Source organism: Haplochromis burtoni, unplaced genomic scaffold (assembly GCF_018398535.1).
Source record: "Haplochromis burtoni strain Fernald_Lab_line unplaced genomic scaffold, NCSU_Asbu1 Contig_14, whole genome shotgun sequence".
In the NCBI taxonomy this organism is placed as follows: domain Eukaryota; kingdom Metazoa; phylum Chordata; class Actinopteri; order Cichliformes; family Cichlidae; genus Haplochromis; species Haplochromis burtoni.
In genome coordinates, this window is record NW_024582375.1 from 2,275,399 (window position 1) to 2,296,420 (window position 21,022).

General features: G+C 39.4%; 1 protein-coding gene across 1 annotated transcript in view; it reads right to left on the reverse strand.

Annotated features, from left to right (window-relative positions):
* Positions 1-5,100: 5,100 nt before the first annotated feature.
* Positions 5,101-21,022, reverse strand: part of LOC102311011 (protein phosphatase 1H) — a 35,737-nt gene continuing 19,815 nt past the window's right edge. Inside the window, exons 6-10 of the mRNA XM_042217296.1 lie at positions 19,808-19,926; positions 15,620-15,676; positions 13,328-13,514; positions 9,564-9,715; positions 5,101-9,318 (exon numbers count right to left, since the gene is read on the reverse strand). Of these exons, the coding sequence (XP_042073230.1) occupies positions 9,171-9,318; positions 9,564-9,715; positions 13,328-13,514; positions 15,620-15,676; positions 19,808-19,926 (663 nt within the window). The 3' untranslated portion in view covers positions 5,101-9,170. The remainder of the gene's footprint in view (positions 9,319-9,563; positions 9,716-13,327; positions 13,515-15,619; positions 15,677-19,807; positions 19,927-21,022) is intronic.

Here is a 21,022-nt window from a genome sequence, read left to right on the forward strand (position 1 = left end):
ATTCAATACTGTGATTGGTACACATTCTGTTTAGAATTCACATTTATATAGATATTTTACATAGAGATGTAAATGTGTATCACAAACACAATCCAACTCCTCTAAACACATCACCTTTTCCTTCTTTGGGTTTTCTAAATACATTTTGAAATTATAATTAATGCAATGCTGCTACGCTTTGGATAAAAAAAATGGCATTTTAAAAATGTGCAGCATTGAAAGCTGCTCTGGTAGAATAAAAATATGAATCTGAATATTAGCACAACAGGTCGCCTTTAACATCTATGGTCAGGAAAGCATGCTCGGCTCATATCCCAGCAGTAAGTGATCTCACTGGCGTTCCCTAAAGAAGGTGAACATCGCTATGAGCCATATAAAGGAAGGCTGTCATGCTTCCCTTTGTTTGATCTTCTGCTCTCCATCTCCTAGTATGATCTGTGAGCAGGAACACGGTGTTCTCTCCCCGGTTCCTCCGGGTTATCCGGCCGCTTACAGCCAAGGCGGTTCTACCGAGAAGAGGCTCGTCCTTCTGACCAATAGGAGAGAGGAGGAGGATCGGCTGTGAGCAAAGCGCCTCACTCCGTCAGAGAAAAGAGAAACCCAAAGAGAAACGTGCTTTGCTTGTTAAGATTGGACGTTAGAACGCACTGACATTAAAGGAGGCTATGAATGACAGGGATGGATAGTCTGAAATCTCTCTCACGAGCATAAAGTTTTAATTTTTCTGGCACTTCACATTTTTAATAGACGACGGCTACAGTCCGGCACATCTTTAAAAACGCCTTCGTCTGTGTTTTACCAGCTGGTGGCGCCCTCTGCCAGTGTGCCCTCTCCTGCTGGTGTTTGGTAAAGCAGTCAGAGGTGGACCTCTGCGTTTTCTCCAATCTCTGGTCGTGGCTACACCCGTCCTGACGTTCCCCGCGAATTTTATCCACGGCGCTCCGCCACATCCACTCATTTTATTTGATTTTTTTTAGTTGGGGGGAGGGGACGCACACACTACCTGACGTGCTGTCGGAGGCAGAATGGTTAGAGCAAAGCGGGTCTCCTGTTTGGATTCGTACGGCTTTCTGCCCTTTAAACCGCGCTGATGTGATGGCTGGACAACTTTGTGCTCACTGCGCGGAGACCGAAGCAGACAACAATAGGCTCTAATGCAGCCTGCTGCAGTTCGGCTGCAAGGTGAAGGTCCGTGTGAAGAGCCCGTGGATCGTTTGCGTTTTCTCAGATCCAACAAGTCCGGCAAGGTAAAAATTTAAACAGAATTACAGGAAGTGTTCTCACTTTTAGGTAATCTCTTTCTTTCAAATACCCCCCCCCCCCCCCCCCAAAACAAAATGTGTTGCTCTCAGAGCAAAAAAAAATATATATTTTCGGGGGTAAATGGTTAGTATCGTGGTTTGTGGTGATTTGTGCCTGAATATGTTTTTATATAGCGTGCAGTCACCCATATTGTTCTAATTAAAACAAGATTTAAAAGCAGGATTTCGTGTTTCTCTCTCTCTCTCTCTCCTTTTTTTTAATTTTTTTTTTTTATACATGAATGGCACCGTGCCACTCCACGCGCTTCGCCGCCCTTACCTGCCACATTTTCCCTCTCTATTTGCTCTTTTTCTTACCACCGAGGTCAACCGAGGAGAGCGTGTGTGCAGGAGATATGGGAAATGTACGGGAGGTGTTTTTTTTCCCCCTCCTTTCCTACTATGGGTGGGGTTTTGTCTCGCTTTATTGCGGCCCCGTTTTAGGCGTGCGCCATTTTCCGTGCGCTTTTACGCACGGGGACACCAATAAAACTGATAGTCTGATTAAATCTGGAACCAAGAGATTTTCCACAGAAAAGCGCATCCCTGGTGCCAAGTTCTGGCTGAGGTAGTAGTTTGTGCTGTTGGTCGGGTTGTCATATTACCCCTTGCGGAGATGACTGCGCAATCTACTGCCTTGCCGGCGCTGGTGACTTGCAACGAGGGAGCCAACCGGATCGACATAAAAGCCTAAACCCCACTTTACATCGTTCAGAAAAAGAAGTGATGGAATAAAGAAAAAGAAAACGCATGCTTTCAAGAAAATTCAAATACTTGTGTGTGATATAAATGTTAACATTTCTTGAAATAAAGTATTTTTTCCAAAGCTTGCATCACGTGCATTTGTGTATATCTGATTCCAAATCTTGTTATAATTAATGTTCTGCTTAAACATTCTTATTTCTCACGGGGGTGGGGTGTTAAAGCAAAGATGGAATTAAAGATGCCAGTCCCATTAAGTGTCTTAGCAAGCATTTATGGTAACCTAGTGCTGTACCATATTATAAATTGTGTTATAGCTCCAATGCAAAGTAGATATAGGGCCAATTTTGCCGATACCAGTGCTGATACTCGTACTCCCTTAAGAGAACATATAACCCCAATTCTTCATCAGCTTCACTGGTTGCCCATAGAAGCTAGGATAAACTTTAAAATTTTAGTTCTCACATTTAAGTGCATCCATAACCTTGCCCCTCCTTATCTGTGCGATCTGCTTCATATTACCACTGCTTCCTGCTCTCTCAGATCTTCATCTGCCATTCATCTTGTTCTTTCTGCTCGTCTTGTCACTACGGGGAACAGAGTGTTCAGTCGCACTGCTCCTCTGCTCTGGAATTCACTTCCTCCAGTCATAAGAAATATAGATTCCCTTCCCTTATTTAAGTCACAGCTTAAAGCATACTTGTTTAAACTGGCTTGCTCGCTTTAATACAGATCTTACCTTTAAAAAAATTGTTTATTTTTTGTATTTTATAATAATCTACTGTTTTATTAATATCTTTCTTCTCTTTGTAAGGTGACATTGGGTTTTAAAAAGGCGCTCTCAAATAAAATGTATTTCTGCTCTTCATGTATTTTAAAACATTTATTTATTTATTTTTTTTGGGGGGGGGCAGCTTCTGTTTAAATGTGCTGTATGTATGTTACCGGTTCATTCACTGTGTGAAATGGTTGAAACTATTGAAACCCAGTTTTTTGATTGGCTGCCCCTATAAACAGAAGGTTAAATAGCAGGTGGGTGGGGCTTATTGTGGATGTCTGCTTAAACTGACACAGAGGGATGGCCAACAAAGAAAAATGAAACCAAGTGTTAAGAGCACTCTGCCTGAGCCTCTGGCTGACAAGGATTCAGTTCAATTCAGTTTTAGTCACATAGCATCAAATCACAACAGCAGTCTCTTCAAGGTGCTCTATATTGTAAGGTAAAGACCCTAAAATAATACATAGAAAACCATCAATCAAACGATCCCTTAACAGCAAGCACTTGGTGACAGTGGAAAGGAACTCCCACTTGACAGGAAGAAACCTCTGTGGCAGCCGTCTGCATTCATCAGCTTGTGGTGTTGGGAGTGAGATAGGACAAAATACACACTGTGTACGAGAGCTAGAGATGAACAATTATCTGTACATAGGCCGAGTTCATTAAATAAATTGTTAGCCCTGTTTTATATGCACATCCATCCCTGTGACAGTACATGTATGAGAGAACTTTAAAAAGAATATATTTTCTTTAATTTTTTTTTTAACGAATGAAAGGATTTTTATGTATTTTAAAGGGTCACCTAGTGACATGCATTGTAAATTAGTTTAGAATGAAGCTGATGTGTGCCATGGATCATGGTACACTCACTGGACACTTTATTAGTTACACTTTGCTGGTAAAAGCTTGGACCCAATTTTGTCTCCATTCTTCAAGGTACAATTTTATCAAGGTGCTAGAAAATATTCTTCTTATATTTTGGTCCATATTGACACGACAGGATCGCACAGTGGCTGCAGATTTGTCAAATGCACAGCCGTGATGCAAATCCATTGTGCCACATCCCAAAGGTGCTCTGTTGAGGTGACTGTGGAGGCCGTTTGCGTGCAGTGAACTCATTGTTCAAACCATTTTTAAGAAATCTGTTTGAGATGTTTTCCACTTTGTGACAGCGTCATCCTACTGCAAGCAGCCATCACTGTGGTCATAAAAGGATGGATGGTCAGCAACAATGATAAGTAGGCTTTTAAACAATGCTCGGCTGATAGTAAGGGACCCAAAATGTGCCAAGAAAATATTCCCCACACCATTCCACCATCAGCGGCCTGAACTATTGATAAAAGGCAGGGTTTCATGTTGATTGCATGAAAAAAGCTGTTAAAAATGGTAATGTGTGTTTAAAAATATGGCAAATATAAAAAATTTATATTTTTAAAGCAGTACATTGTATAATACTGTAATGGGTTCTTTATTTATTTTACAGTGAAGATGAACATTTTAGTTTCCCCACCTCATTATTTTTATAACCTACTCATCAAGCATGTGCATATTTTTTGGTTTATTTTTTGATTAGCATTCAATCTCTCAATGAATACAGAAGAAAGATATACCACAAAGCAAGAAAGCACCAGATAAGGCTAATCAAAAAGGTACTGGCTGAAGCACATGCTTATTAGGCCAAACCTTTCACTACAAGATTATTCGACAGGCAGCTGGAAGCAACAGAGAAGAATAAAGCGTATATATGTTTTGTAGAGAATTAGCAGCGGTTTTTTGTTTTCACTTTTTTCACTTAGGCAGTCATCAATCATTGCCAATGGTGACAGTATTAAATAAACCACTTACCAGTATATGAATAGTGAGGTCATTCATCCATTTTTTCCCCCACATTTCCTTTGTGGTCACACAGGAAATCAGTTTGTTCTAATGGCCTTTACCCATATTTACCTCATCAACATTATGAATTGTGTCTGAATGATTGTGCACAATCATTGCACTTACGGTTCGCTGTAAAAATAAATAAATAAAACAAAAATGTCTCATCTTGTTTAGCGTTTCCGGCAAAATGTTTGACATTCAGTGAGTAATCTGTATTTCCTCTAATGAATCCCTCCGCTGTCTGCTCTCAGAGCCAAACTAGTCCTTTAGTGTCCAGTTGACCGTGTTTGTTAGTTTCTCCCACAAGCAGAACCAAGGGAATATAAACAGCAACAACACTGATTAGCTCCTCTGGACTCTCTTTTGTTTCTTGCTCGTTGAGATTAATTTGAACTGAGAGTGCAAAGGTTTGGAAAACTATCGATTCTGTTCACATGAATGTTGAGCACAGCTCCATTTGACTCCTTTTCTGTCTTTTTTTTTTTTTTAGTGAGACAAACAACAACTTTAGATTGATCTTCAACATTTATTGTCTCTTTTTTTATTTCTGGAAAAGAAACACTGCAGGTAAACATCACTCCCCCCCAAAAGTCCAAGTGTTGCACAAGGAAACATTAAAAATATTTCTTTTTGACCTCATAAGTTATTTTCACGTTATATAAAATGTGCAGTTCACATTCACAAACAGAGTTTGAGGGTAGCACAATGGTCACTTAAAACGGTTTCCCACTGGGCTTCAAAATTCCTCTTTGCTACAGAAAAAAGAAATCAGCTCTTTGCATCTTTCTAAAACCATTAGTAGTCTTAGGTAGAAAAAAACAACAGCAATGACAAGGTTCACAATACAGCAAATTCAGAAAGCAAGACCTACAGTTGACTGAAGGGACTAAGCTGATCAAGAGCTTCCTGTACACACCAATGCTCTCCCACATATTTACAAATGCAGTGGAACCAAGACCATCACAGAGCACCTCCTGTCTTTAGAAAACCACTCTCAACAGGTCGTTATCGACACATGACAGTTGAACCTGAGTTGATGTGCAGTAGTTGGGTGGCACAATAGGATGAGAAAAATAAAATATATACTCATGTTTCCACATTCGTTTAAGAGAAAAAGGCTTAATGACAATAATAAAGAGCCTAAAGCACAGGTAGAAGGATGAACATTCAAAACACATACTGATGCACACGTCAGATGCTGAAGATCTGGTAGCATCAAAAACATTTACATGGAAAAGTAAAGTATGAAGGGAAAATAACCACTTATTAGAAAAGTTTTTCATTAATTAACAAATGCTAAACACCTAACCGAAGGAAAATATTCCAATACATTATTTAACACTGGAATATTTCGTTAATGGAATGTATAAGAGGGGAAAATGCACCATGCAAAGTTCAGGTAAACATCAATGACTGCTTCTTGGAGGAAAAGGTAGATTATTGTTGTCAGCTGCAAACAATGTGCAAGATAGCATGACAAATAGCATGTGTACATGTATGGTGACACAAAATAATTTTGAGTAATTTGCATGTATGTAGTCTTAGGAAGAATGAAGTGCGATGTTTCAATACTACACTCAGTTCCTACGAGTAAATCTAAACGATACAGCTAGGAGACTATTAGCTTAACTTAGCTTAGTGTAGCATAGAAACAGCTAGCCCAGAAATTGACGTGTAAAGACAGACCTCAACTTTTTAATATGCAAAAAAAAAAAAATAAAAAAAAAAAAAAGAACACAGCAAAACTGGAATTTTTATACTCTGACTTTTTTACAGATCAAAATAATAATATATAGTATCAGTAAAGATCAGCAGTATTTGATTTTCTAGTCTCAGTGCTAAATTAAGCTAGATAGCTGCTAGCTGTAGTTTCATATGCACCATACACACAGGAATAACCAATATTCTTCTCATCCAGCTCAATTATCTGACATCATTCAGGACATTACTTATTAACAATTGACTTCTTTATAGTTGTCACCCTCTTATTACATATTCCAACTTTGCAGTCAACTTTTAAATACACCGGTTTAATTCCAAAACCCCATACATCAACTATGGTGATGTTTAATTTTTCAAAACACATTTTTCTTCTAAAACATATTTGTTTGCTCGCCTCAACAGCTTGGAGTGAAACGTGTCAGTTTTTTCCACCACTTTCCCCCCCTATCTGCAAGTCAAAATTTCATCAAAATTATTCTAAATTTCAAGTTATGTATCTCAAAATTTCAATTTTCTACATACAAATAAAAATTTGGAGATTAAAAAGTTTCTGAAGCACAAACTACTTCATATCTTCTGCAACTTCCTAAAACTAAAACTAAAAAATATGAAACAAATATGGAAAAAAGAGAAAATGATTTGGTTTCATGTATAGCCATTGGTATAGTTTCATCTTGTTCCCTTTCTTTGTGGTTGCTCTCATCCTTTGGGTCTTATGCCAAATGTCTGGAATAATATATAATCAATAATATATGCATGATCGTTGCACATTAACAAATAACATTATCACCAGTTCTCATTCAGTCTATATAAATTCAACAATAATTCAAACCATTGCACCATTGCTCATAATCCCAGGCCTACATTATGCTACTGCATGCACTGACACACAGTCCACTACATCCACTCACGGTAACACATTTTACCCAAACCCGTCCCCCTGAAGGCAACATCATCTGTATTCTGATGAAGCACCTAAAGCAAGAAACATGCAAAAACAAAACAATAAAACAAAAGCTTTCAGATTCAACCTTGATTGTACTTCATGATTTTTCTTTTTAAAACTACAGCTATGAATTATATCAATCCTCCCTGCTGCAGGGAATATTTGCTTCTTCATCGTACCATGGGTCTTCAGTGAGTTATATGGGTTGGCCTAAAGTGCAAATACACTGGTGTACAAGTCATTTAATCTCACGTTAAGACAGTTATTTATAACTTCAAGAGAATTGCCAAACCAAATCCCAAATTTAAAAATGTAAGGATTTTAAATTATATTAAAAAAATATTTATTTTCCAAATCAGTAGATAGAAACCACTTATGACTTATGGCTTAGCCACGCTACAGTAAAAATAGGACCGCAACCTCACTGCAACTAGGAGAGAGAAAAAAAAAAGATGGATAGTAGCCTGGTAAGAAGTTGCGGCAACCAATTGACCACTCAGAGGCAAGCACCATAGAGGTAAACCGGCTATGTTATTTTGCAGTTACATCGCTGTCCTGCAGCAACTGCACCGCTATTTATGGAGGTTTTCTGAATGTAAGTAGTTCATGTAAATGTTGCATGTTGACAGCAACAAATTTGCAACAGGTTTTATCAATGACTGCACACAAAATTCCCAACTTGCACCAATTCAATCTGATGGCAGACTGAACACTTCTTATTAGTGGTTCATCACTATCTTGATGATTCAAAGTCAAGAAAACAGCTGATTGCTAGTGGTCACAGATGTTGTCCCCATCCTCAGAGCAACAATTTTTTTTTTAAAGGTAACAAGATCATTAACTTATTACATAGGGTCACAATCAGTTTGGTTGTGCCACGGTCCCCACCCAAAATATTTCTTATCTTTCGTTAAGCTGAACTATGATTTTAGCTTCATATTTAATTGATAGAGAATAGCTAGAACAACAAAAGCCTAAATATCTAAGAATATAATTAAAATAAAATAATTTAATAAAACGTTTAGTAGAACATGGCGACTTGTTACTGGATTAAATGACTTGTCACAGTGAACTTTTTTTTGCTGTGCAGATGTGTTTGTTTGTTCATAAACCACATCAGTCCTTCTGTCTCAACTTTCGATTGATAAAGGCTAAGATCCTTTAATGACTTTTTGGGAAATGAGGATAACCTCTTGTTCTGTGCCCATATCGACACTTCTTTAATTTCTTCGGCAAACTTGAAACAGTTCTTCAGCAAGTGAGTCCTTTAAAGCCACACTGTGGCAAAACAGAAAATGCAGCTGACATGTCAGCTTGGTCCATTTTCACAAGACAAAGGAGGTATTCTTTTTTTTTTTAAATATATATAAACAAGTTAAATATACAATAGCCTACAAGAGAAGGAAGGATCAACTAAAGAAAGGGGAATAGTAGAAGGAGGAGCCCAGAATTGTTTAGCACAAGAGGAGGGAGGGAAAGAGCGAGAAAGCTCTTCTTCACTTCAGAAAAGCATTTGCTTATTTGAGTTTTGCCAGGCAAATTATTTCTTGACATTGTTTATTCATGACATGATTTAGTGACTTAAAATTATCTACGGTTTAAGCTTTCACGACTGTGGAGTCTTAATAAACCAACATGGCGATGCTGACTGTAGTTCCCCTGAGCTGATCAATCCTGAACTCCCGTAGAGAAATGAAGCACCAACAAATTAATGTGCCACCTTCTTCTAAGGAAGCAAATAAATAAGAAAACTAAAAGGGGGACTCTGAGTTCAGGACTAATCAATCCTGCTGAGTCTACAGGCCTTTCTCATCACTGAACCATAGCATCGGTGGAATGCTCCTCAGGGCTGGCGGTTGCCGTACATGAGAGGTATGATGAAGACTGAGATGTCGTCTCCGGAGCCCAGGCGCTCATTGGTGATCCTCCAGCCTCTGTCTCTCAGAACACCTCGTGCTCGCATCACCAAATCCTGTGCTGCCATTGTGTACCTGGCCAATAGAAGACACAGCAATGAAGCCCTTGCTTTAATATTGTGATACGCTGTAGCTCATTTAATTTAATGGCACTCTCTTGAAACAAACTCTATAGTCTAACAGCGCATGGTGCTGAAAAGAAGGATGTAATTCTGAATAAAATACACAACACAGAGGCACAATTTACAAAATTCCTATTTATTTATGTAGCAAAAATGAAATAACTAGGCAAAGGAAATAAAACAAAGGAAAGTTCCAACCTGTGTAAGTCGTCAGGGTCGCAGTTAGCTAGAAAGGTGGTGACGGCTTCAGCCACCTCCTGGTTGGAAAGGACATCCCAGAGGCCATCAGTTCCCATCACAAGCACATCATCAGCTCCGTGTTCGTAATGCATCAGGTTATACACCTTCACCTGCATGATAAACAACAAAAGGGCCATCAGTTCAACTCAACTGATCCCTTTTATCGGTAGTAATATGGATGTTTTTTTAAAGCTCATCATAGCAAAGAGAAAGCTCTACCGAGGGTATCAAATGACCTTTTTAATAGGTTTTACGCAATCATTCCATTCTTCTGCATTGCATAAAAAAGGGGGGTTGGTTCTAAGGGAAGTGCTCTAGATCTTTAACATTCATACATTTCAAATTCAGTGTTCCCACGGCAACATTTCACTGTTACCGATTTTAGTTGTGGTGTTCCTCAAGGCTCGATCCTTGGTCCATTGTTAATTGCAGTTTGCGTTTTCTCACATGGACTGTTCTAACCTACATTTTCTTAAGTTATACTTTTCTTTTTAGTCCAGTGACCCCAAGACTGTTTTTATACTCTTAGTCCTAAAGCATGGAAGAAAAGCCTGATGTTGCCAGCTCAATAGTGGAGTTGGCTCATGACCAAATCCATTAAGTAATTGTAAGTGTTCTGATGCTTTTATAATAAATAAATGGATTTTAATACAATCCAAAATGACATTGTTTCTTTCATCCATTGTACATAAGGCCATACAGGAAATTATTTGCTCCCGCTTTGATGACTGTTAGCTACAGCTAGCTATACATACTGTACATATCACTCTGCTATGTCCAAAATCACATTGGCCAAGTATTATTTTTCACAAACTCTGCTCATCAGTTAGCATTGAATAGCCCCGTACCATAAGACCATGACCCCTTCATGTTACACCGGCGCTCTCTGAGATGCTTGAATGGTCAATATCCATAGCTGTCAGCTCGTAAGATCAAGTGACCAGACTTGCATCATCTGGCAACATCTTAGGTCTTTTATTGAGATTCTTTTAAAAATATTTAGCTGTGGTTTCTCATTGTTCTTTTTTTTAAATAAAAAATAATAATAAAAATAATAAAAAATTATAAAAAATAATAAAAAAAATTTGCGAAGCAATTTGGGGCTTTGCTAATAGCAATTTATAGATGCCTTATTATACAGAAACTTATAGTACTCAGTACCCCCAACCACCACCCTGTTTGAATCGACTGCCTGGTCTGACTGCACACATCAACCTTTGTTGTTACTTTGCTCTTGTGTTCACTGCTGAAACACAGGATTGCTTCACCCTCCTGCCTTATTCACTACTCATTTCAAATTGACGTGAAAAACATAAAAAAAGAATAGAGGAAGAATCTGCACTGCTGGATCTCATCACTGTGGCTTTAAAGTGCAGAAAATATTCAACTATTTTCTAGAATCATTTATGTATTCATCAGCAGGAAAAAAAAAGCAGAAAAAAACCCCACGAAAATGAGTCAGAGTAAACCATTAATTTCCATCTGCCCTGTAATTCAAAATAATACACTATACATCCATTAATAAATAAGAGATTCTATTATCATCTTTTTGAAAATCTTGCTTGTAGTTTTTTCCCCTTTCCAGTTTTGCTAATTGGCTTTTACACATTTATGTAATTACAAAACAGTGAAACAAAACTGCAATTTTAATTAAGGCTGGTATACTATGACTACGACAGATGAAATGATGAAATCTTTTCTGTCCAACACTTTACACACAATGACGCCTGACGCTTCTACGACTTAATGAATGTAATGCCGTTTCTTGCTTTACAGAGAACATCTCGAGATACCCCTGAGAGGCTTTGTGGAGAGGTGAGAGAGTCGTGAGGGAGAGGGAGAGATCCAGACAGAGGCTCTGAGTGCTGAGAGGAGTTAAGACTTCCATGTGAACCTGGTATGAACCCCGGGAATTAATGAATTAAAGATCAAGCAGAGCGCTCGGGGAGGAAAAATGCAAAACTCTATAAGACAAACTGCATCAGGAGATGAAAGCGGTTTGAAACCAGCGCCAGACAGACAGGTGAGCTCAAGTTCTCCAGCAGCAGAGGACTTTTTTTTTTTCCAGACAGAGAAGCAGAAAATCGCATCTCTAGTGACTGCAGTGCAGATATGACCGAGGCAGAAGTAGGTTAAGCCAACTGACTGACTTATTCCATCTGCACTAACTTATATTTCGTTTCATGACTGCTCCTGAGTTTTTCATGCACATACATGGAAAAACCAAAAGACAACTGACGTGGCATCTAAAATATTGTAAATAGCATTAAATGAAGGAGATGGGGTGCGATGTGGTTTGCAGAGACAGTAGTTGCTGCATGCAGGACCATTTGTTAGAGTATGCATAAAAGACTACCAGCTATCAAGTTCATATAGGCTGGCACTGATCAGCTGATTTGCCAGGACTGCAGGCAGAGTTTATATAATTACAGTGCAGGATGCAGATTATGCTTTTTATTCTTTCAGTATCCGCCTGGACAAAAGCCACATGCTATATATGTCAGACTTGTTTGCAAGAAGCTGTAAAAAGCTAATTTACAAAGCTGACTTCATAAATCCTTATAGTCTTCATAAATCCAAGATGAAGATGAAAACATAAAAACCACTCAAAATGTTGTTGTTTTTTTTATTTTACTCTGACATGGGCAATTCACACATTGCCATATGCTTTCACAGATTTTCTGCCAGCAGCTTCAATAGTTCAAGAAATTGAAATGATCGCAAAGAGGAGGAACCGGTGAAGAGAAACTGAAGATTAGTCATGTACAGAGGAACAACAGCAGTTTACATGAAATTACATACCATTACAGGGGTGGCTATAGGTGGAAATTTCTTTTTTACTTTTTTTAAATCATCAAGCGTGAAGTGTTCCTTTCATTGTTTATTTATTTTTATTGTTTTTTAGCTTGAAAATTGAACGTGAATTATTAAATATGTTTTCACTTTTTAAAAACTGCATTTCAAAAAATAAATACATAAATAAAGGAACACTTCACACTTGATGAGCCAATCATAGCAGTTCCCTGCACTGTGCAGCGTGACTTTTACTGGATGTAATAAAACTATGTTAAAAAAAAAAACAGCTAAACAGCCGATAATAGGCCGTCTAAAAAGTCTCGGACAGCAGAAGGCGAAGAGCTGGCTCATCCTCTGATGTTTGGAAACTAAGAACAAATCACATGCTAAGAGCCTTGCAAAGTTGTGTCTACACCACAAATCAGCCGCCTGAAAACACACCGCAGACAGCAGTATAATTATTGCACTAAGTTCCAGAAAAACAACGCAATGGCTGCTAATCCAACGTCTGCTCAGATGTCCACGAAAGCGTTTCCACCCACCTCACAGAGACACACTGAAAACCCCAAAGCAGTCAAATTCTGTTTGACCAAAGATAAGCATCCACCAAACACGGTGAGTAGCGAATGCTCAAGATAATAATTAACACACTGGTGAAAATACGTGTTATCCCCTTGCAGAATTTTTTTTCCCAAACTGGCAAAATGTACCTGTGTGCAAAGCGTTGCAGGGAAAAGAGAGCTGTCGAGCACTTCCTCACAGCTGCAATGATTGGAGGGAAAGGCTTTGTATTTTGCTTCTAAAAGATGAAACGCTTTATCTTTCTACAAAGATTAATTAAGAGGAATGTAGCAAAATATAAAGGTGAAAGCAACGCTCTGTTTTCATTTTGCGTTACGTCTTAGTGTGTCAGCAGGTCACTTTACCTCAGGGCAACAGGACAGGAACGGCTTGATGAAGATGTTGGAGTCATGAACTTTGAGGTCGTGGTCACCGAGTCCGCGGGTCACACCGATGGTGGCCAACACCCGCGCCTGGAAAACAAACTGGTTAGGGTTTTTTAAAAAAATTTTTTTTAAAGCATTTAGCATCTCAGCCGGAGACAAAAGTTCTCTTTAGAAGAGGATCCGGCATAAAACTTCCACATCAATCATGTGGAGCTACCCGCCTCGGTGACCCGTTGTGGCGAGAGAGCAGCCGAAAGCATCTTCTCCCAGACACTGACATAAACATGGCTTCGCAACAAAGTTAATGCATAAGTTCAAGAAGTAAGATCTGTAATCACTCATCTGCCTGCTAGAATTTTTTTTTACATCACTTCCTCTTTCCCACGCTGTCAGAACTCAGTGCTGACATCATTACTCTCATCCAGCCATTTTTCAATCAGCCTTTAAATCTCAGTGCTCTTCTGTCATTCCACCTTTCAGACTCGCATTTGTGCAACCCGCCTCCTCCCCATCCATCTCTCCCCGGCATCTCTGAGCCATAACCCAAGTCTCCATCTTCACCAGCACCAGCATAAACACAATGGGGGGGTCCTGTCCTAATTCCTGTCATTGCTGGGTCTCCGTTCTGCTGCTGCTGGTTTATCTGGGTCTAATCGCCAAAACGCTTTTATTCAAATTCTGTATCTCAATAAATCATGTTCACCCCCAAAATGATGTCTCCTTACTGAACCGAGTGACAGGAATCACATAAACATATGCTAACACCATTTTGGGCGAGTGAATCTGGGAACATTCAATGACAGTCTGCGCTTTTATAATAGATCATTTACATCCACATACATTTTTTTATTATATATCAACATATTAACAGCTGATATTTCAGATGCAAAAAACAAATTCAACAAAGTTTTCAGGAATAAAAATTATGAAGCTGTATTGTTTGGTTGTGTAGTCTTTTTGTTGCTTTGTTTGCAGCATATTAAAGGGCAATGTGTATCTGAAGGAGGAAAGGGCTGGCCAATGAGACAGGAGGTACTTGCTTTGTACACAGCCAGACAAAAATCCATCTGTGCCCTTAAGAATTCATCCTGCTGCTGCCATCTATCATCAGTGCTGCGTATCAGCATCATCAATCATCAGTAATGACGAGCGAGTCGGTTTGAAATTTTCACCCTGCTGTTAACGTGCTTTTTGAGGGGCTGATGTAAGTGGGTGGCAGGCTGGTGATAGACGAGTGCGATAAAGCTGTCGTTTTTTTTGGATGAATGGGCAAACGTACTGAAAAAAAAAAAAGAAGCATCTGGGGCAGAATTTCTCTGTAAAACTACTGCTTTGCACGATGATGACATTATCAGGCAGCGGCACAACAAACAGCTTCAAAATGGATTTGTTAAATACACGCTGGCCAAACAGCGGAAGGATATTTACGGCAAAAGCAACAGTGTCAAAAGTGCACAGAGACTAGTCTTTCAGTTATCGCATTCTTGTGCAACTGCCTTCCTCTCTCTCATTCCTGTGACGACGCTTTGTTGTGACCGCTCTTTGAATTCAGCACCCATTCACTACTTCAGACGGACGACACTGTGTGTGTGTGTGTGTGTGTGTGTGTGTGTGTGTGTGTGTGTGTGTGTGTGTGTGTGTGTGTGTGTGTGTGTGTGTGTGTGTGTGCGCGCCGCGCGCGCGCTGTGTGGTCGTCAGAAGATGCTTTCCTTTCTGGAGCTTCGCGTTACATCTCTCTCTGCATCAAATGGAATTGATTGAAAATATGAAACAAACGGACGTGACTGAGAATAAAGGCGTTTTTCCCCCTTTCTCCGCTGCAGTTTATTTGGTGGAGTATTTTCAGCCTCTCCTTCTCTCCTCTCCCCTGCTATCCCAGCGGGGATTAACTTCGCTTCTCAGAGAGACAACTGTCATCTCCCGAGTGGTGTGCGTCTGTCTGAATGTCTGTGTGTGTCTTAGATATAGGGTTGCCGCTGGAGTGAAATAGATGGACCGTCTCCCCTCTCTTCTAAGTGAGGGTGCGCACTGACACACGCGCATGCACTCACTTGAGAGAGTTCGCCCACTTTCTGGGAGGCTGGCAGGCTTGTAGAGTGTGTGTGTGTGTGTGTGTGTGTGTGTGTGTGTGTGTGTGTGGTGTGTTGTGTGGCGCTGAGACAGACTGACAATTTTGGAGCGAGTGATTTTTTCTCTGCACTTCTGAATTCTACAGTACAAACCACACAAGGGTTGGTGAAGACACACAAACTCAGTAAAACTTGCACTGACACACACACGTATATAAGAGGAAACTTGAGATCCTCATCCTCGATCGTCTTGTAAGCCCTGTGCATGAGAAAAGAAATGCAGATCAAGGCAATGACTTTTTCCCTTTTCCACCCCTTTTCTTTCATAGGCGCACTTTTTAAAGCGTGTATATGTTAATTATGTTTGACAGACACACATGAAAAGCATGTGTACTTTCAAAAAGGAAAAAAAAAAAAGAGGGGCTCAGGGGTCTTATTTCTTCCCTATCTTAAATGCCATCTTGGTGTCTCGGTAGCTTATGGTGAATATTTTGCTCTACAGCAGATCCACAATAAATAGGTTCTACAACCTCTTCCCTAACATGCGGTACACTGAGTTACAGATGGACGCCAGGGACTGTAACACAGATACTTCTACATCAAACAGTGGTCCAGTCAAACCTCATATAATCCAGGAAATATAAATCACACCACTTAGTGTGCAATAGTTTCAACAATTGCCCCTTAAGCCATTTATACGTCAATTCTATTCACGGTGAAAACAATGGCAAAAAATGTCCCCCTAACATAAGCAGATTTATGTGTGATGGCTGGTCACCTCAGCATAAAAGAACAAGCAGTAGCAAAGAGATAATTCTGGGTTTGATCTACTTCATACAAAGTGCAACAAAGAGCCCAGCTGCTGATACAGCAACGTCCCACACATGGGCACAACTTATATTTTGGAACTCTTATCGGTTCATGATACAAGCACTTGACAGGGCATCCAAAAAGCAATAATTTGACATAAAACTGTTAGTCCTCTATAGATTTATTGTAATGTAAGACTTAAATGTGCATACAGTTTGTTATAATGTCTAAATGGCAATTCGGAAGTTGATGTTTCAGATGTGCAAAAAAAGTTCACAGATAAACATCATTTAAGACATTTGTTGCTTTGGTTTCAGCGCGTTTTGGGATTTTTATGGATGAAAGGTGTGACTAGTGAGTCTGGAGGAACTGCTTTGTACACAGCCAGACAAAAAAAGAACAAAACAACAGTCTGTACTTTGAACACTTCGTCCTGCTGCAGGTGTCATCTATCACCAGCAATGACGTGTATCAGCATCATCGATCATCCGTAATGACGAGTAAGTCAGTTTGAAATTTTCACCCTGCTGTTAACGTGCTTTTAGAGGGCACTGTACATAAGTTGGGTGGGCGGACAGAAACCCAAATGGAAATTGGAAGTCAATTTCTTCTACAGCAGTGACAGCTAACATTTTAGCCACACACCAATACTTCAGTTGTTGGTGGCAGTTTAAGAGGTACGGCTATTTACTGTTCTACTTTTATAAAACCGAAGCACCTGATGGACAAAGATTTGAAAGAATCATCAATGCTACCGCTTACCTGATAAATGACTTTATCTATTCAACTCCCAACCTCTCAAATAACTAGTAGCCACAGATCAAGGTAACTTTAACTACACACAAACAATAATTTTGGAAACTCTATTTTACTTTTGTCTCTAATCAAATGTTAATTTATGATTGTCCCATTTCTTACTGTAGTAATAACTTGTGTCTAAGGACGAACACACAGGTTAGCAACAAAGTGAATCACACACTTTTAGGTTTTTGATTTTGCTTGCATGTCAACGCCAGAGTGACTCTCTAGGGCGTAATAACAAGTGTTTTCTGAGCTGAATATTTTAGCAAGAAAGCTAGAGGGAGGGAATCTCAGGATCCGCAAGCAAGCAACAAAAATAAGTTCAGAAGTGCATAAAGTGGGTGGGGGGAGAGATCTGAAAAACGAACTTAGAAATGGAGCTTTGATGTCAGACTGAAAGACTCCCTGGCTGACGCTGATGTACTTAAACTGGCTAGATTAGGTTTGGCGTCACCAGTCAGTGGAGAATATCAACAACTTCAAACAGCTTTATTATCTGAGTAAGGGTTTGCTCTGTCTGTCAGTCCATGTCTCTTTCTGCCCATCTGTCCGTCTGTCTCAAAAGTGAGTGATGTACTTTACCCGACCCACAGGCAAGGCTCTCTTTCTGTCTCTTCCTTGCCAGCATCATCTCTACCTCTACCTCGTCTTCATCCATCAGCGGCCCTCCTGCCCGTGCGTGTCAAACTTAACACGGACAGACAAATGCAAACGAAAGATTACTCTAATTTTTTTTCTCCCACCATTTTACGTTGAAAGTGAGGGAACTTCTGAATGACAATTCTCATTCTCAGTACTGAAAATTCACTGCTTGGAGTAAACAAGCCATAAGCTACTTCAGCTTTATTCTCCAGCTGACTCAATTTGCGACTATCAGCAAATTATGATGAAATGAACCTAATAGAAAGCTGAGATCTGCAGTCCTGTGAAAAACTACGTACACCCCATGATTTAATAACTTGTAGAGAAACTCTTACTAGCTATAACGCGGTTCACCTTTCGCGGCCTCGCTGTTTTGCGGATTTTTATTGTGCAATTTTCCATGTGTGTGCGTTTTTTTTTTTTTAAAAAGCGCATTGTGTTCTGCGTGCTGATTGGCTGTAGACCATTGTCAATCAATCTTGTGCCGTGTCTCCTGTACAGTACAGAATGCGTTCAGCTTGTGAAATTTACATAAATCTTGGATCGCTAGCAGTGTGACTCTGCTGTACTGTATGTTTGTACGTTTTCTCCCCAACAAACACAACAATGTCGACGAAATATTTTACCCGCAGGTGCCTTTGGTTTCATTCTATAATACTGGACTTATTTTTCTATAAGGGTTGAACTTTGAGGGTGTTTAAACAAGAGAGAAACGTGTGAACATGTTCATGCCTGTCTGAGAAAAGTGTATAAAGTGTGTAGTGAGGGGTTTTACAGCCTGACAACATCTATAATAACTATAAAAAGTTGGGTACTTCGCAGATTTCACCTATCGCTGGTTATTTTTGGAACGTAATTGCCGCGATAAACAAAGGACCACTGTACCTGGATTTTCTTTTTTCCACTGCAGTGAGTTTCTCATTTTCGGTGGACAGATGAGCTGTTATTTTTGTCCACAGACCAGTTAATGTTTGAGAATTCTTATTTAAAGAAAGGTTACTCATACAAAACATGCCACGATTTCTTTATATTTCTAGATTAGATGAATAGCGTAATTTCAAAAGTGTCCACTAGTGGTGATGAATCCATACGGAAATATTGCTTCAGGCTGATCCCCTCTTTCCACCATCTTTCAGATCGTTGGGTTTTACCGCTTTTAACTACAATGGTCTGGTTGACCAAAAAGACTTTAATCAATACCATTAAAAGCCACATTAAACAATCATCTTCAGCAAAAAGCATCTAATAAACCTAGCATACACCAGCTAGGTTAGTAGCAGCTGCTGAACATCAGGCAAACATGAGATGACTGGCAAAATGCCCCCAAAAAGCTTCAAGATGGCAGTCCAAAAAGCAATAAGCATCATCACTGTGACTAAGTCCATTTTTAATATACAGTCTATGCCCCCAAACCAATACCAATCACACCATGATGCTTGTCCATTGTAGTTTGGAATCTGCAAAAAAATGTTTCTATTAAATCTGCACCAGTTCCAGAAATGTTCAAATGTTTCCTCCTTCTACTGAAATATGGACAAATACAACAAATGACTCCAAACAGTTTCCTTTCTCCGATGTGAAGAGAAAGTCGGCGCTACATCCTGGCTGGCACATCTCTGCTTTCGAGGGGCAGTGTCACAGTGAAATATACATCACACAATAGGAACAGTACTGTATGTGCCTGTGTGTCGGGGAGAGGGAGCGATTGTGTCAGTAAAAGCACACCTCATTACTGGCTTCCACTGCAGCCACAGTCAAACAGCATGGTGCCTTGCTAACCCACATAACAACGCACATACAGGACCATCTCTGCTGTATCATTATATCGAATCAGGTTAGGCTTCTCCCTCATTAGCTCTCTGCTGGTCTCCTCAGCTCCCACCGGATGCCATATTATGAGCAAGAGTAAAAGAGGCAGGAGCAGAGACTTTTTTCCCCATCATAACTCCATCTATTAAGAATGCAGCGGGAGAGGGTTGAGGTCTGCCAGACCCCGAAAATTAGCAGTTTTCATTCCACGTTATAAATTGAATGGCATCGTACACGGTAACGCAGCCTGCTTTAGGGATGTAGGAGTCTGCCGTCGTTAAGTGCTTCACGACACCCGTGTGTGAAATGTTAAATGGGAAAAACGCACCATCCGTTCATGGTGAAGTCTCTGTAGAGCATCCTCTTGCCCACCTCCTTCCTCTGAACTCTCCGGGGGAACTCCAGGTGTGTGAACTCATTTCCTAACAGGTGAGGCTGCATGAAACCCTGGAGGACAGACAGTAATTTCGAGTCATTATGTGGCAGATGTGTGGAGCATCCTTACCCATCACTGTAGGTTTTTTGCCCAATTTTAAGTGTTGCAACAAACACTATTTGAAATTTAATTATTAAAGAACTGCGAGAAGCTGAAAGAGAATCTTCTCAGTGTTCTGACGCACAAACTGTGTGATGACATCAGTGTCATTTACACTTAAATTTGCTCTAATATGCTCATTACCAGCTCCATATTTTTTTATTCAAGGACTCTAGTAGACTAACTTTGAAAGACTCAAAAATCAAAATAATCCCAGTTCTAAGTCCCTCCCCTTTAAGCAAACTTTCTTCTGATTGGTTGCCAGTCATGAACAGAAGATTTAAACACACCTCAGATGGCCATGTTAATAATATCCACAGCCAACAGCTGAAAAAAACCTGCTTGAAACCAAACATTTAGAGCAGCTTGAAGCAACTCGAACTACTTACTTTTAACTTTAGATTTGTTATATATGAGTCTTTAACACTTTACTAGTATATTTATGAAAAAAATAAAAAAAAGTATCTATAAAAAAAAACCCCCACTTCCTTAGGATCTCAAGTTATTTGTACAGAGTTGAAGCAAACAGGCTTGAACATAGGATTCACATAACATATAAATTAATGTTAAGTTTATATCAGGTTAAGTTAGCTAAACAGGATTATTTAATTCCACAAAAATTACCAAGTCAAATATTTGTATCTAATTTGTTTAGGTTCTCCTTACTTATTATGCTATGGGTCATATTTATTATAAAAATTGGATAAAAATGTATATTTGGTATACGTAGTACCACTGCATGTACAGTGGGGTCCATAATTTGTCAGAAAAAGACAAAGTTTTTTTTATTTGTTTTTTTTTATGTGTTGCCTCTGCACACAAACACAGTGAATTTTAAATCATAGATCATTTTAAGTAATAATTTTTTTTTTTTTTTATTCATAGCTGTTATTACTGCAATTTGAAATCTGAGCCCCAAATAGATGTCATAGATGCTGAAAGGCTGAAACATCAAAATAAATCTATCGGAGGGACCGTTAGAACTTTAGGGGACAAATCAACAATCTG